Source organism: Cibotium barometz, chromosome 40 (genome assembly GCF_041138505.1).
Source record: "Cibotium barometz isolate CiBa-2024 chromosome 40, ASM4113850v1, whole genome shotgun sequence".
Lineage (NCBI taxonomy): Eukaryota > Viridiplantae > Streptophyta > Polypodiopsida > Cyatheales > Cibotiaceae > Cibotium > Cibotium barometz.
This window is the reverse complement of record NC_141085.1, coordinates 40,169,004-40,186,786: the sequence shown is the minus strand read 5'-3', so window position 1 is coordinate 40,186,786 and position 17,783 is coordinate 40,169,004. Positions and strand designations below refer to the sequence as shown.

Here is a 17,783-nt window from a genome sequence, read left to right as displayed (position 1 = left end):
TCATGCAATGGAAAATAAAACAGAAACAAAATATAAACATAGCTGGCTCACTGGGCTGATACAAAACTGTCTGTGGAAACTCATCATGGAATACTAGGAACATAGAAACATGAGAGCAGCATCAGCCCCCAGTAGATGGTATACCACTCTCCAAAATATCAAGCATGGGGCTAATGTGTATGGCGGAGAGGTCTTCCTCAGCTATGTCACATGGAAAGGTAGCTCGATGGCGGTGGAGCATGTCCTGGATCTGGAGCTGATGAGGGGATCCTGGCTGATGGCCGAGGGGGCTTGGGGCGTCGGGCACGCTAGAGTGCAGAGGCCCGGTCCGAGGTAACTCCTCTCGGGCAAGGTGGGTCCAAAGTAGCTCGAGGTGAGCCCACAAGATCCACTGTATCGGTGTCCTCCACCACCTGGGTCCAGAAGAAATTGGTGATGGTTGGTTGGCGAGGGAGGGGGCGGGGTGGCTGGGGCCGAAGTGCTCTCAAGAAAGTGTCCTTGTGTCTGCGGAGCTCAAGCAGGAAGAGGCCTAGGCAATGCTAGTCCGGGAAGTCAACGATCCTGGAGAGTGTACCAAATCCCTCACGAAACAGACAGCGAAACCTCCCGCAGATCTCAGTGTACTGGGCAGCGGCATATGTAATGCTCCTGTGTCTCAACCTTTGTGTGGCATAATTGGTAGATCCTCTCCTCTCTAGGTTGCTTCCTTATGTGTGTCAAAAGTGGGCTTGCCCACTTATTTATACTTTAAAAGCTTCTTCTCTTTGCTTTTCCCAAAAAATCGTGTCGGTTTTTAATAGTTTGCTTTCCCACACGTTATGTGCATTAAGGCTGGCTTTGTGTGCATTCTGGCTTAATAATGATGTTTGCCTGAATCATACAAGGATTGGCCATCACTTCTTGGGCACCCACAATTTTAAAAAGTCCATAAATCATGATAAGTGTGTAAAATACTATAAATGTCTGTAAATCTCTTAAATTTCGGAAATGGTGGCATTTGTCGTTCCTAGGGCATGGGAACACCGTTTCCATGTGACTGATTAGAGCTCATTTTTTTGTGCCTTGTTGTGTCTATTTTTCAGTAATCTTCTTTTCCCATGTTGAGGTTAATTAAGGGGGTTCTAATTATGGCTGCACTTTGTCAGGTTTTGGTTGTCTGTACAGCTGTCACACAGCAATCAATGCAGAAGAAGTGGGAAGAATGCCAGTGTCGAAGACCTGGTCTTGGAAACAAAGGCGATGGCATGGGCCCTTCAATCAGATTGTAAAGATACATTGTTGGATATATGCTTATGTGGCGAGTTATCATGGCCTGCCATGCGAGCATTGGGAGTCGGTTTCTGGCTAACAGATATCGCTCAACTACGCACAAGGGTAAGTCGCGTTTGAAGCACTTGTTCAAAAGCCGAGGCTTTCCTGCAAAAAATTTACTCCTAAAGCATGAGTTTATGGTTCTTTAACGTTGGATTTGAGCATTGTTGCAGATGGAGAAGCTAGCTAGGGCGCAGTATTTGATGGCAAAGGATCCCAAGCATTGTGCCCTTCTGTACCTTGCTTTGGGACGCAAGAACGTGTTGATGGGACTTTTCAAGCTGAGCAAAGATGAGAGAGACAGAGTTTTGTATGAGTTCCTTGCTCGGGATTTTCAGGTGCTTCTCTAATATCAACAGAAGCTCTAATATGAGGGCGGTCATGAAGTTGATGCTTTCATCTTATTTTCTTTGTATGCGTGTGTGTGTTTGGGTGTGTATGTAAAGGAGATTGTTGACTATGTAACCTTATCATGGGTCTCCTCTAAGATGCTAATATGAAACAGGAATCTAGGGGCTGGGTGAGTGGTTGAGGTGGCCCCTTGGGAGGAGGGGGGTGGGGGGGGTGGGTGGGGAAGTTCTAATACTACTCATCATGTGCACACGTGATCTTAAAACATATCACTGGCTAGAGAGGGTGGTCATTGCTATATTTATGTCATTTTTTCCAATTATTTATATAAAGATCTGATTTTTAAATCTTAATCCTGTTGTCTAGGAGGAGAACAATCGGGCTGCTGCACTGAAAAATGCATATGTTTTGATGGGGAAACATCGCCATGATCTTGCTGCAGCCTTTTTTCTGCTTGGTGGTGATTTGAGTTCGGCTGCTTTTGTTTGTGCCAAAAATCTTGGGGATTTACAACTTGCATTTGTCACTTGCCGCCTCCTGGAGGGCGTCAATGGGATGACTGAGCAACGACTGATCAAAGATTATGCATTGCCTAATGCGCAGAGTGTGGGAGACCACTGGTTGGCCAGTTTATTTCAGGTGCAAATTTTTTTAAATAAATTTATATATATATGAAGCTCCTTGAAAGAAGAAGAAGAAGGTAGAGGTGAGTTGAAAAAAAATTGGTGAGGAATAAATACATCTTAATCAGATTTCGCTTCAGTTTAGTTGAGCTAAGATCTGTCATTTGATTAACAAGAGAGGGGTTCTCAATAGGTGTTCCATCAAGTTTGAGAGATGTTAATTCACATCGAGAGAGAGTTGTATTAACGTCTTCAAAAGGCCAAAATGACCTAGAGACCAAAAGGCTACATCATATCCATGAGGTACATCATCCTGGGTACAAAATAGTAATAAAGAAAGATAACAAAAATCTAGAACTATAAAATCTGATCTAGGTACATGAGCAGAGAGCTCTCATATCACCCTAATACATCCCTCATGGGCCACTGTGACATGGTGCTCAAGGTGGTAAAACTGAGCCGGCTCGAGAAGGTCCTGCGATGATGGGAGATGATGGCCCAGATCCTCTTTTGGTGGTGTGGCTGTGGGCGAGGGCCATGGGGTCTGGGGCGTCCAGCTCTGCATAACTCAGTGGCTCTGTTGAGTGTCACACCTCTCGGCCGAGCTCCTGCACTAGCTTGTGATCCGGGTATGGTGGGTGGTTCGGCCCTCGGAGTGCTATTATGGAAGATGTCGGTGAGAGCTCTCTGTTGTGGTCCTCGAACAAGTACAACTGATCTGGATCTCACTAAGGACGTGTGTGTCTGCGGAGCTCTAGAAGAAAAAGTCCTCAGCATCTTTGATCCGGGAAGTCCATGATCCTGGAAAGTGGTCGGAACCTAGCTCGGAAGAGACAGTGGAACCTCCCTGAATCTCATAGTATACAGGGCATCGGCATATGTAATGATCCTCTGTGTTAGGCTCTGAGTGACAGAGCTGGCATATCCTATCCTCTGGTGCGGTCGCTCTGGGCCCATATTTGGCAGTCTCCACTCTCAGCTACAAGTGGGATGAGGTGCGGATCTGGCCGATCGCACATCTCACCCCAAAAGATAGGTGTGTGTCCATGTAGCGTGGGCGGATGATGAAACCATTCTTTGTCAGGCATAGGAGGTGGTCTCTGTAGAAGGCCATCTTCGTTCCCAATGGACGACTAGGTGAACTCCATGTCCTTTGAGTATCCAGTTTGACAATGTCCTTCCTGATAACCTTGTTCCGCTCTGTGCGACTGAGAGTAAACGATGGGGCATCTATGCTGTACTGGAACAGGGGGAGTGCCTCCATCTGCATGCTGTGCATGCCAAACCAAGTGCCTACTTGTGCATACCAACACTCTTTATCTCCTTCGAGTGTTAGCTGTCTCGAGGACTCCAAGGCTAGCCGGGGGTATCTATCTAGTGGAAGCTCCCATAGCTTGTGCTAGTATGTCACTGTTTGGAATAGAGCCTTTGTCACTATCGGTGCAGCCCCCATCTCTGCCCGCACAATCTCATGTGGCAGCCTCCATCTACATGCCGTGCATGCCAAACCAAGTGCCCACCTATGCATACCAGCACTTTGTATCTCCCTCGAGTGTCAGCTATCTCGAGGACTCTAGGGCTAGCCGGGGGTATCTATCTAGTGGAAGCTCCCATAGCTTGTGCCAGTATGTCACTGTCTGGAATACCTCTGTCACTATCGTTGTAGTCCCCATCTTTGCCCGCACAATCTCATGTGGCACTGATGGCTTACTCCTAATCATGTGTGAGATCATCGCCACTAGGGCCCTCTCCTCCTAATCATGCGTGAAATGATTGCCACTAGGGGCCTCTCCATCGGCTTCCACCCATCATATACCTCTTCTGTATCTGTCTCGGCTGGCTCTCCTCTATCTCCTCCTGTGATATAAGCTGGGACCCCAAATGGGGGCACCATACAGTAGTGCCGGACCAGGTGCAGGTATAACTAGAGTATCAAATAGCCAAAGCTTCGTCCTTGGCTCCTGAAACTGTATCTGTGAGCATTGCCTCTCTAGCGAGCCAAGGGCTGCATATCCCCTCATCAATCTAGCTTCGGCCGCCTTCCACTTCAAGAGTTGAGGTCCAGCGAAAGTGATACCAAGGTATACATATGAGGTAGGCTCTCCACTGTATGTAAACTGTATTGCAGATCTACCTATCTACTGTGGGGAGGTGTTAAAGATCATGACCTTGGTCTTTCCAAGGTTCATAGTAGGTCCCGGTCCTTGCAAAAGGCCCGTAACGCATCCAAATGCCTCTACAACCCCTCTGGTGAATCAGAAATAAGAACAATATCATTTGCATACAAGAGGATCGGTAGGGATGATCGTGGAAGATCCTCCACGCCTCCTTACAGTCCCTCCCAAGACATAGCTGGTATAGCTCCTGCTCAAGCCTAGCTAGGTAGGCTCTCTGCTTCCTCCATGTGAGACGTTGGAAGATCACTCGCTCCTGCTGGTGAGTGGTGGATCCTAGCGCCACCTCCCGATGTAGACAGGTTCAGGTATCATGACATTCCTCGTCGTACCAGCTATTCTGTGGGACAGTCCCTCTTGGTGATGTAGGGGTGGCTCTGGAGTGTGGGAAGGCAGCTGCATTGGATGTATGGAGGGTGGCTGCGAGTTGTGTGGTAAGCTCATCAAGTGGGATGTGGGGTCGAGGTTGGAGAGGATGCGGTAGACATGATCAGAATAGATGGAAGAGGTCTCTTTGCTGAAGTGGTATCTCGGGCGGTGATGGGGCAAAGCAGGTGGTTGGGTGGTGTATCGGCATGTGAGGGAGAAGAAGGCGAGGTATGCATGGTCAGTTGCAACACCGATGGGGCGAGGCGAGATGGTAAACACTGGAATAAGTGGGATTAGAGAGAGGGGTCCCATTAGATAGTCCACTGTATTGGCTCCATGTCCGAAGGGGTAGGAGGTGAAGGAGTTGGATGCAGGTCATCTGGCTAGGCCATTATAAATGGCTAGCCTATGAGGCATGCTGAGGGCTAAGAGATACTCTCCACAGTTTGTGCGGGTTGCTGTATCCTGTGATGTCCACTCCAGATCTGTACCCACCATGTCAATCTCTTGGTACATGGGATCGTCTGTCTCAAAGAAGGGTACCTGTGCACATGCGGTGCGGGCATTGAAGTCTCCAGCTAGGAGGATGTCCCCTAGACTGAAAAACTTCATAATGTCATCGTAAAGGGGCATGTACGGGGACTTTGCATGGCTAGCATATTTAGAAGTGGAGGGTGCAAAGTAGCACATTGCAAGGTAGATGTCTTGCATGCATCTTTACCCCCCCACAAATACACACACACAGAAAAATACAAATGCATACAATCTCTCTCTCTCTCTCTCTACCTGTTACACATATTGTAAAAGAGAATCTCTCTCTCTCTCTCTTTCTCTCTCTCTCCTCATGTATTCATGTATCCATGTACTCATGTACCCCATTTTGACCAATAGCATTAGGTTCCCACTCTCCCTAGTTGCTGCTTCCGGATGCCCCCCCTACTGATGTATTGTGGGGCTAGATACTTAGTTCTTTCTTTTCTTTTCCAGACAGTGTATCAGATGTCACATGGTTGTAACTTTGGTCTCATAGGTCACTTTGGCCTTTTGAAGACGTTAATATAACATTTCATTTCATTTCATTTCTCTCTCTCTCTCTCTCTCTCTCTCTCTCTCTCTCTCTCTCTCCCCCCATACACTCAGGTATACACACACAAACTAAAACACACTCACGTACACATACACTAGTAATACACACAAGTCACCTCTACTCTTGACTTTAAACTCATTTGCAATGTTGTATGTTGTAGAGGGCCCTCTCTGTTTGGATCCTCACCCACAAAAACCGTGTAGCCTCATCCCCGCCCAACCACCTGTATCAAATGTTGAAGCTCCTCCTTGTATAGAAAAGCCACTCCTCGCAACCCCCGGTCCCCCCTGCTGTGCGTGGTTGTGGGTGGTTGTAACTCACCCGGGAAGCGTGGGAGTGGGTGTGCAACGCTTGACCATGAGCATGATTAAACATTTTGGCATTTAATCATAGCCATTAAACAATCTACAAAGCTGAAAATAAAAGTTGCACATATAACACCGCATAGAGGCCGGAATGGGCCGACCCCCCCCCTTGGAGTATTTCATTATCCAAGGAGAAATATAACATGTACAAGCTTTGAGGGCCTTACTCTCCCCATGGGAGATGCCGGATTATCCATATACAACCATAAACTTGTCCTTCATCCAATAAGGCTATCCAGCATGTCCTTCCATAGGTGCACAAACATGTATAATAGCCCACATGTCTCTTCCATACGCGCATAAACTTGTATGACAGCCCATATGGCCCTTCCACAAGTACATAAACCTGTAAACCAGCCCATGTGGCTCATTTGAACTCATAAACTTGTAAACCAACCCATTTGGCTCTTTCATGAGCTCATAAACCTGTATACCAGCCTGTGTGTTGCATCCATGAGCGCCAAAACCTGTAAACCAGCCCATGTGGCTCATCCATAAGCACATAAACTAGTATAACAGCATGTATGTCGCATCTATGAGTGCCAAAACCTGAAAAAAACAGCGTGTATATTGCATAAAACCAGAAATTTCAGCAAGCTTTAGGACTGTTTTGCTGAAAAACAGCCTTCCGGGGTGCGCAAGATGACGTAGAGTAGTGAAAATCATCTTCCCCAAGCTGGATATGGCTATGGTGGGCTTAGAAATGAAGAGAAATGTTGAAAAATCAGAGTTGTCAGCCTCCAAAAACCTGCTTGAAGCTCAAACTCGCCCAAGAGATAATTCTTTCATATTAAAAAATAAGCAAGAAAATGCTACAATGCCATGTGTAGAGCTGAATTGACAAGTGTGAGGACAGTTGTCTCACTTTTATCCTCTTATCTGCCACATGTCCCAAATCTAAAGGCCAAAAATACCACAATCTTCAGCTCTAAAAATATTCTAGATGATAGCTTATTTCACAATGGTGCTTTGACAATACTCGATCTCTGTCAAATTCTGGAAGTAATGATGCGAACAGAAATTCCATCGGAGATTGCTAAAAATAGCAACTTTTCCTAAAATTTAGGAGATGATCTCTTTGTGTTCCACCACATGAGAAATACATGTAAGCACCACGTAGAAATCTGCTTCATTGCTCGATCTCTCCCAAATCCTCAAGAGTTCGCCATATACATACTTTCCACTTGACACTTGAGCTCGAAAGCCCATTTCTGTGTCCAAGAAACCGTCTTGAGTGCCTAGACCATGCTATGAACACTTGGTCCTTTGTACTGGATAATCCCTTGTTCCCAAAGCTTGTACATTCTTGATATTTTGGGCATCCAAAGCCCTTGCACACACATGAATTCTGGAGATGCCCAAAATGGTGACAACGGTGAACAGACTCCCATCTGTATCCTCTCACCTCTGGAAGCCGACTCCCCTGGCACTGATGTGTCTCTGTGTATGAGTAAGAAAGAAAGAAAGAAAGATATATTAACGTTTGCATCTATATCCTCTCACCTCTGGAAGCCGACTCCCCTGGCACTGATGTGTCTCTGTGTACGAGGTCAAGGGCGTCTGAGCTCAAAGCTGCATATCCCTGTGTCACTCTGGCATGTGTTGCGGGAAGCATGGTGAAGCGTGGGCCATTGAAAGTGACACCAAGGTAGACATAGGATGAGACAATCTCCACAGGATCCCCTCTGTATGTGAAGCTCGATCTAGATGTGAAGGGATGGGAGGTATTGAAGACCGCTACCTTGGTTTTACCAAGGTTAACAGAGAGGTCCCGCTGAGTGCAGAAGTCCTGTAAGGCATCCATCTGTCTCTGAAGCCCCTCGGCTGAATCTGAGAGGACGACGATGTCAACTGCATAAATTAGTAGGGGGATCAATATGCCTGTGTGGGACTAGCCTTGCCTAATCTGTCAATGAAGGTCAAGATCTCATCAATGTAGAGGCCACAGAGAGAGAGAGAAGAAAGAAAGAAAGAAAGAAAGATATATTAACGTCTACGAGAGGCCAAAGTCGGCCTTTGAGACAAAAAATAATACAACTGTGTTCTTCCGGTCATCGGAAGAAAAGAAAAGAGAGAGAGAGAGAGAGAGAGAGAGAGAGAGAGAGAGAGAGAGAGAGAGAGAGAGAGAGAGAGAGAGAGAGATTTTATTAACGTCTTCCAAAAGACCGAACTCGGCCTATGAGACAAATCGGAGTACCTGTATGGGGTATCCTTTGTCATCCCAACAAAATGAAAAAGTACTGAACAAAAAAGCTGAATCTGGGTGTGCAGGGGATGGAGCTCTACTACTAGGAGAATGAAAAGCTATATGCATGGAGTATACAATCATGATATGCAACCTAGCTAGCTCCATCCTGAACCATACTGGGGGTATAAAATGGTATACATCAGTGAAGGGGGTGTCCACAGCTCCCTGAAGAACATGCCTGGGTGTGCTTTGAAGCGAGCCAGTCGCTCCGCACCCTCTTTGTGAAAATGAGCTCTGATCTCTGTCATCTCTCTTTGGTATAGGCGTGGTGTCCGAAAGCCAGGTGTCCTCTGTCTCCTGCGGGCTCTAAGTGTCTCTGCTCTCTGGAGAGTAATTCCCTGCCGTGTAGGGGCTGGGAGGGGGATGGATCTCTGAAAAAATGTAGTAATCTGTGTCTTGTCGCCCCCCCTCTGGAGCTGTCTGAGCCTGTAATAATGTCTCTCTGTGGCACTGTATGTCTAGAATATATCTCCCCAGTATGCGCTGGTCTGCTGCCTCAAAGATCTGGTGTAGGGAATGTGGCTCTCTGAATAAAATGAGATCTCTCTCTCTGATGGCTGTATATGCTCTGCATCTGCATACATAATGCTCCTCACTCTCCACCTCCTCTCTGCACAATCTGCATACCCTCTCCTCTCGGGGGATCCGTGCTGCTCTGCTAGTCTCAATCTCCATTCGGTGTGATGAAACTTTGAGCTGACCAATAGCCACTCGGGAGCCGTGTGGTAAAAAGCCCTCCATGTATCTAGGCCTCTCTATAAATCCATCATCAGTGATACTCATGAAGTGATCTCTGTAGTATAGCATCTTCGGTGGAAGAGGCTGTGTAGGCGATATCCATGTCTCTCGTGTATAGAGCTGCCATAGATCCTGTCTCAATACTCTGTTCCTCTCACTATGAGAGAGACGGATATGTGGTGCATCCCTGTCATACTGGAATGGTGGTAGATGATCCATGTCTAGGCCATGCTGTGAGAACCAATGTGTGACCTGTGCATACCATGATCCTTTGTCTCCTGCCTCAGCCAACTGTCTAGAGGCCTGAAAAGCTTTGTATGATAATCTGTCCTGTGGCATATCTCTGAATTTGTCTAGCAGGCATATAGTCTGAAATATGGCCTCTACCATCATAGGAGGCGCAACAAACTCTGCTCGGATAATGTCATGAGGTACTGACGGTTTGCTGCGTATCATGCGTGCCATCATGAGGGCCTGTGGTCTCTCTATCTGTGTCCACCAATGGGTAGCAAGGCCTGGCGCCCATAGTGCTGCTCCATACATCAATGCCGGTGTGACTAATGTGTCAAATAGCCACCCCTTCGTCCGGGGCTCCTGAAAATGCACCTGGTGGCACTGTCTCTCTAGCATAGCCAATGCTGCATATCCCCGTGTGAATCTAGCTCTGGCTGCTGAACCCATGGGGAAGCGTGTGGCTGCTGCAGAGAAGGTAACCCCTAGGCACACGTATGATGTCACCACCTCCACCTGGCATCCTGCGAGAGTGAACGTCAGCTGACTCCTGCTCTGTCTCGATGTATGAAAGACCCTAACCTTGGTTTTCCCAAGGTTCACACTAAGACCCCTCTGTGTGCAAAAATGATCGAGTGCATGTAGATGCTGCTGTAGACCACCTGGAGACTCGGACACTAATACAATATCATCAGCATAGAGCATAATATGTACTGAGGTACCTGCTAAATCAACTCCATCTCTGCCTCCCCGTGTAATGAAGTCAGCCACCTCATCAATGTATAACCCAAATAGCGTGGGGGAAAGTGGGCATCCTTGCTTCACACCAATGGTGCTAGCAATTGTCTCGGACATACCTCCTGGACATCTGACTCGCCCAAAAACCTGCTCATATAATGCATAGATGCCCCATGTCATATCTGCTGGTATGCCAAGAGAGTGCAGGCGCTGAAAGAGCCTCTCTCATGGTACTGTGTCAAATGCTTTGCGGAAATCCACAAAGCAGCAATAGAGCTTTCTCTTCCTCACTCTGGCCTGATCAATCATACATCTCAAAGTGAATACATGGTCAGTGGTAGAGAAAGCTCTCCTGAAGCCTGCCTGCCCTGATGAGCGTAAACCTGCTCGCTTAGCATATAAGCTAAGCTCTTGCTCCAGCACTGCACCATAGAGTTTGGCCAGCACGTGGCCAACCATAACCGTCCTGTAGTTGCTCGGATCGAGCATATCCCCTGTTTTGTGAATCGGCACAATGGTGTGCATCATCCACTCCGCAGGCAAACCCTCTGCTAGTGCCCTGTTAAACAGGTGTGCAAGAAAAGGAGCTAAAGAATCTACTGCATATATGAGATGCTCACCCTGCAGGCCCATATGGTCGGTGGCCCGTCCATACTGTAGGCGGCGGATAGCTTCCTGTACCATCAAGTGGGTAAAGAAGCTAGCTGTGGTAGGTTGAGGCTCCTGTGGTGACTGAGGTATAGGTGGCTGCTGTGGGGGCATGGTATAGACCCTCTGCATATGTGTGCCATGTCTGTGGGTCTGCAATAGGTGTCGGGGTCGGGGGCTCTCTGAAGTGCCGCCATGAGACAGGGCTATCTCTACTCATGAAGAAATGAAAGATCTCTAGCTCCTGTATCTCTGCGAAGGCCCGCCTTTTGCGGCGAGTAAGTCTCCTCATCTCTCTCCTCAACTCCTGCTCTGTGATGGCTCCCAAGGCTCTCTGTATGCGGGGCCGTGAGTATAGGGCTTTGCACTCGTCATCATACCATCTGTTCTGGGGCATAGTCCCAGGTCTCGCAGGCTCTTTTGAGTGTACACGATGTGGGAAGCTCTGTAATGCAGCCGTGTGTAGGAGTGATGCGAGCTGGGCTGTAATGGTATCCATAGATGCCAGGGGAGAGAGAGAGAAAGAAAGAAAGAAAGAAGGATTTTATTAACGTCTTCCAAAAGACCGAACTCGGCCTATGAGACAAATCGGTGTACCTGTATGGGGTATCCTCTGTTATCCCAACAAAATGAAAAAGTACTGAACTAAAAAGCTGAATCTGGGTGTGCAATAAGTACAATGAGTGGTGAAGGGGATGGAGCTCTACTACTAGGAGAATGCAAAGCTATATGCATGGAGTATACAATCATGATATGCAACCTAGCTAGCTCCATCCTGTACCATACTGGGGGTATAAAATGGTATACATCAATGAAGGGGGTGTCCACAGCTCCCTGAAGAACATGCCTGGGTGTGCTCTGAAGCGAGCCAGTCGCTCCGCACCCTCTCTGTGAAATTGAGCTCTGATCTCTGTCATCTCTCTCTAGTATAGGTGTGGTGTCCGAAAGCCAGGTGTCCTCTGTCTCCTGCGGGCTCTGAGTGTCTCTGCTCTCTGGAGAGTAATTCCCTGCCGTGTAGGGGCTGGGAGGGGGATGGATCTCTGAAAAAATGTAGTAATCTGTGTCTGTCGTCCCGCCTTTGGAGCTGTCTGAGCTTGTAATGATGTCTCTCTGTGGCGCTGTATGTCTAGAATGAATCTCCCCAGTATGCGCTCGTCTGCTGCCTCAAAGATCTGGTGTAGGGAATGTGGCTCTCTGAATAAAATGGGAGCACAATCTGCATACCCTCTCCTCTCGGGGGATCCATGCTGCTCTGCCAGTCTCAATCTCCAATCGGTCTGATGAAACTCTAAGCTGACCAATAGCCACTCGGGAGAAGTGTGTCAAATAACCACCCCTTCGTCCGAGGCTCCTGAAAATGCGCCTGATGGCACTGTCTCTCTAGCATAGCCAATGTTGCATATCCCCGTGTCAATCTAGCTCTGGCTGCTGAACCCATGGTGAAGCGTGTGGCTGCTACAGAGAAGGTAACCCCTAGGTACACGTATGATGTCACCACCTCCACCTGGCGTCCTGCGAGAGTGAATGTCAGCTGACTCGTGCCTTGTCTCGATGTATGGAAGACCATAACCTTGGTTTTCCCAAGGTTCACAGTAAGACCCCTCTATGTGCAGAAATCATCGAGTGCATGTAGATGCTGCTGTAGACCACTTGGAGACTCAGACACTAATACAATATCATCAGCATAAAGCATAATATGTACTGAGGTACCTGCTAAATCAACTCCATCTCCGCCTCCCCGTGCAATGAAGTCAGCCACCGAAAGAAAGAAAGAAAGATTTTATTAACGTCTTTCAAAAGACCAAACTCGGCCTATGAGACAAATCAGTGTACCTGTGTGGGGTATCCTCTGTCATCCCAACAAAATGAAAAAGTACTGAACTAAAAAGTTGAATCTGGGTGTGCAATAAGTACAATGAGTGGGGGAGGGGATGGAGCTCTACTACTAGGAGAATGCAAAGCTATATGCATGGAGTATACAATCATGATATGCAACCTAGCTAGCTCCATCCTGTACCATACTGGGGGAGAGAGAGAAAGAAAGAAAGAAAGAAAGATATATTAACGTCTGCAAAAGGCCAAAATTGGCCTATGAGACAAACAAGTAGTACAATGATGTTCCTCCAGTCATCAAGAGGAAAATGTGGAGTGAGAAAAAACTGTACAAGTATGACAACACGACCATAGGGGACTCAATGGTGGTGTACAAACGAGAGGGTGTGGATGGAGTACTAGGGCTACTAATGCATCTCTATATGCTGAAGGGGTGATACAAGTATGATATGTTATCTACTCCTAACTCCATCCAGTCCCATAGTCTGGGTACAATATGTCATACATCCGATCTGAGGATGCCGTAAATGTGTGGAACATGCATCCTGGATCAGAGCGAAAATGTGCTAGCTGCTCCTCGACCTCCTGTTGGTGTCGAGACCGGATGGCTGCGATCTCTCTATGGTGTAGCCGTGGTGTCTGGTAGCCGGCTAGTCTGGGTCGTCGCCTAGCTCGAATCTCCTCCGCTCGCTGAGATGTCACTCCCAATGTATGTGGCTGGGCTACTGGTGCCAATCTTTGGAAGAAGTCAGTCAACTGGGACTGTCTTCCTCCGCTATGATGTGCGGGTGTCTGAAGTAAGATCTCCCTGTGTCTCTGTAGTGCTAGTAGTAGTTTGCCTAGCTGTCTCTGGTCCGATCTCTCCCAGATCTGTCTAAGTGATGTGGTCCCTCTAAAAACCTCAGGATAGCATGCCCTGATCTCCTGCAAAGCACCACACTGGCAAACAAAATGCTCCTCTGTCTCTACCCCCGTCTGGCATAATCTGCAAATGCGCTCTGCTCGAGGGATGCGTGCTGCTCTCCCAGTCTCGATCTCTAGTTGGTGGGATGAGACCCTTAGTCGCCCAATGGCTACTCTGGCTCCATGAGAGAGAGAGAGAGAGAGAGAGAGAGAGAGAGAGAGAGAGAGACATTTTACAAATAATATAAAACACCATTTCACGAAAAAAAAAAAGAAATGAAATGAGACCCTTAATCACTGACTCGACCCATCAATACCATAGAGAAGCTACTACACATCATGCACATGGGTAGCCATTTACATCATTTACATAACCCTTTGATGAGCCACCCATACCATCATGCACATAGCCACGCAGACCATGTACATAATTGAGTGTTTCCAACTTACCCATGAGGTCTGAGTAACAGCAGAACCACCCCCACCACCTCCCTACTCACAAGGGCCATCTTGAAATAGCTCTCACTAGCATAGCTGCCACTAGGTTCACCATCCATGGGCATGAAGATATTGTTGAAGGGATCATTCTGCCTATGAGGATACACAAAGACTTTGAATGTGTGCAGCATCTTATTGAAGTCCTCCTTGTTTTGCTCATTCCGAGTAAGAACTGAAATCATGGCATTCCAAGACACGATATCTCAAAAGGGCATTCTTCAAAACCAATCCTTATATCATACATGCTCTCACATTTCCATACATGTTGAGAAGGGTGTTCCCTACTACAAGGTCTACCATAAGCATAAAGCTCCATAATTCACACCACACTCATGTACAGAAGCTTCGAGACCTGACTCAGCCTCAGCTCGTCTTATTGAACCTCATTTACAATATGAACATATGTACTTAGGCATCATATAATGACTCAAGTCGTGGCACTTAATCCCATGCATCTGGATTTGCATTTAATGGCCTCATATGCATGGTTTCACACGATAGACGTGCCATGGCACGACATCCACCCCCTCTAAACCTGCACATCCTCTGGTATGTGCCAAATCATCATCAAGATCCACATATAACTGGATGTGGTCTTCATCTTCTACACTACCAGGAAGATCATCCTCTTCCTCTTCAACCATATCCATACTATCACTGTCAAGCCTCTCATCCTCAGTCTCCTGTGAATCAAAAGGATCATTGTCATGCCTTCTTTTAAACATCTTGATCCTTTTGCCTGCTACAAGATTCTTTATCTCTGTTCCATCAAGCTCGCACAGGGTATACGTGGCATTTCCATGCACATGCTTGACAATGTAAGGGCCAAACCATCTTTTTGCAAACTTTCTTTGAACAGTGAACTGGTTGTCAAGGCTACTATCATACGTTAGGACCCAATCACCTTGTTCAATAGGTTTTGGCCGGAGTCTGTGTCTTCTATCAAGTCTTTCTTTATTTTTCAACCTTGCATCTTTTAAACGAGCTTTAGCAAGCTCTACATCTTCAGGCCTCCTCTCCAGCTGCCTTATTCGCAATGCAAGGAGGTCTTCCCTGTTCAATCCTTCCACCCAGGGTAATACATTCCAAGTTGGAACTACTTCTTCAACTGGCATAACTGGCTTCTGACCATACATTAATTCTGCAGGCATGTATCCTGTCACTGAGCTATGAGTTGTACGGTCAGCCCACAAAGCATATGGTAGCAGCCTTGGCCACTCTCGCATTCTTTCTCTGCATGCCTTAGCCAAAGCTTTAATGATTGGAGGATGTCCTCGCTCACTTTTACCATTACCCTCAGGATTGTAAGCACATGTTAGGGACAGTTTGATACCAATTCTAGAGAAGAATTCCCTTGCTTCTTCAACATCTAGCTCACCCCTGTCAGCTGTTATTTTTCCAACACAACCATACCGACAAATCACATCTTCCAAGAGAAATTTGCATACTGTTTCCGTACTCTTTGTTCTAAGAGCACGCCCCTCTACCTGATTTGTCAAATCTTCTCTTGCAAGTGCTATCCGCATCTACCAAATTCCCAAAGGCATTGTAACTAGATCCACTACCCATTTGTAGTGCATGGCAGGTGGGTAGGTTGGTTGCAAGCCATCACGATGTCGCACATTTGAGTACATTTGGCATACCATGCACGTTTCCACATATTGAGATACATCCTTGTACATTCCTTTCCACCAATATCTTTCCTTTATTTTGGTAAAGGTGGTCCACACACTTCGATGTCCAGCCCAGAGACTCTCATGGAATTCTTTCACGAGCTTCCCTTGAGTCTCTTTATCACATATGACTCTCTGTGGCATAGCATTCCTCTGCTTAGGATGCTTCCACAAGTACCCATCCTTTAGAAAATACCCATATGCTTTTCTGCGGATCCTCTTAAATTCTGAGTCAGACCAATTTTCATGTCTTGTCAAAGTACTCAAGTATTGACCAATAAGCAACCAATCTCCTTCATATATTTCCTCAGTAAAAGACTCAAGTGCATTTGATGATAAGCAAGTATGGTCCCCTTTTGCATATGCAGTAGTATAGAATCTTGTACCTACATCATCAATGTCACTAATCATCCCTTCTTCATCTTCATACCTGGCTCTTGATAGCATATCTGCAACTAGGTTATCTTTTCCTGCAATATGCTCAAACTCAGGATTTAGTGACTTGATATAGGCAATCCACCTAAGCATAGCGATATCTGGAGTGGTGCAGCTTGCAATCATCCCAAGGAGTGGCAAGCAATCAGTTTCCACAAGTACAGATGCCCCAATAAGATATTCTTTTTCACATTTTAGAGCAGTGACTATTCCCCATAACTCCCTCTTGATCTGCGGATATTTTCGCTGACGAATGCTTAATACCTTTGCTCCAAATCTGATTACATACCTGTGATCATCCTCATCATCTTGTCCGACTGCCCAACCTATCCTAGTAGGACTAGTATCAACTGTAACAATCACAGGCCTGCCACACACATAATCTGCCTTTCTTAGAGTAGGTGATGATTGGAGCAAACATTTCAGCTTCCGCATAGCTTTAATATGTACTGCACTCCACAAAAATTTTTGATTTTTCCTCAAAAGTTGATAAAGAGGATCTGCTACATGTGCATAATGTGGGATCCAAATAACATAAAAGACACATGCACCAAGAAATCTCCTCAGCTCTGTAACATTAATGCATTCATTCTTTGTATTGCATCTATCTTGGCTGGACAAGGTTGGCGTCCATTAGTACTACAAAGATGCCCCACTATTAGCACTTCACCAACCCCAAACACTGATTTCAATCCAGACAAAGTAAGATTCACCTCTTCAAGCCTGGATAGAATCATATCACAATCCTTTATATGATTCGCCACAAACTTGCGGCACCCCTTCGAATCCAAATCCTCATCTTTATTTTTCTCATCACAGCCCTTTATTGTTGGCACATCATCCAGAAAAGGCATAGTTATTTGTGGTATGAAGTCTCGCAAGACTTTATTCATTCCATTCATCATATGCGCCACTGAGTTGGTGGCTCCCTGTGGTAAGGTACACATTCTTACCAATCCCAAAGGAGTTTTCATTGTGGTCAAGTCCCTGCTTTGTATATCCAGCTGAAACTGATCATATCTCGAATACAGATCACCCATAGAGTATATAGCTTTCCCTGCAAATGCTTCTCCAAACTCGTCCACAATCGGACCTGCTCCCACATTCCTGATTGTGACCTTGTTTACAGGTTGCATGTCTTGAATGAAGCGCAATGTTCCATTTTTCTTTGGCACGGTAAACCATCTGTTGGAGTATGGAGCGCATGATGGCTCCAAAATTCCTATCCTGATCTTTTCTTTTAGTAATTCCATCAGCTTTGGCAAGAGAGCCTTTGGTACTGGAATTGGCCGGCAGGTTCCAGGGCACATGTGGAACAGTGAAGATCACCATTGGTGCTATTATGCTTGGATCAACACAGCCTATCTCATGCGGCTGAAAAGCAAAGGCTTTCCCATGTTTTACAAGCATCTCCTCAAAACATTCCCTTTCAATTGGCAACAGAAAATCCTTTTCACCAATCTTCAGCTCTTTTAAGGTTTCCTGTGTAAACTTATGCCCAATTTTCTTCGGATCTCTGAGATTCGGTTGCATAGAGGCTTCAGCTAATTTCTCCTTG

At 46.4% G+C, this 17,783-nt stretch overlaps 1 protein-coding gene across 5 annotated transcripts in view; it reads left to right on the top strand.

Moving 5' to 3' along the window:
• Positions 1-17,783, top strand: part of LOC147615494 (transducin family protein / WD-40 repeat family protein) — a 275,467-nt gene that overhangs the window by 42,375 nt on the left and 215,309 nt on the right. For 4 of the 5 annotated variants that reach the window (XM_086779594.1, XM_086779593.1, XM_086779592.1 and 1 more), the window contains exons 5-7: positions 1,146-1,374; positions 1,485-1,649; positions 2,029-2,301. In XM_086779594.1, the coding sequence (XP_086635720.1) occupies positions 1,146-1,374; positions 1,485-1,649; positions 2,029-2,301 (667 nt within the window). The remainder of the gene's footprint in view (positions 1-1,145; positions 1,375-1,484; positions 1,650-2,028; positions 2,302-17,783) is intronic. The other variant, XM_086779595.1, reaches the window with a different exon arrangement.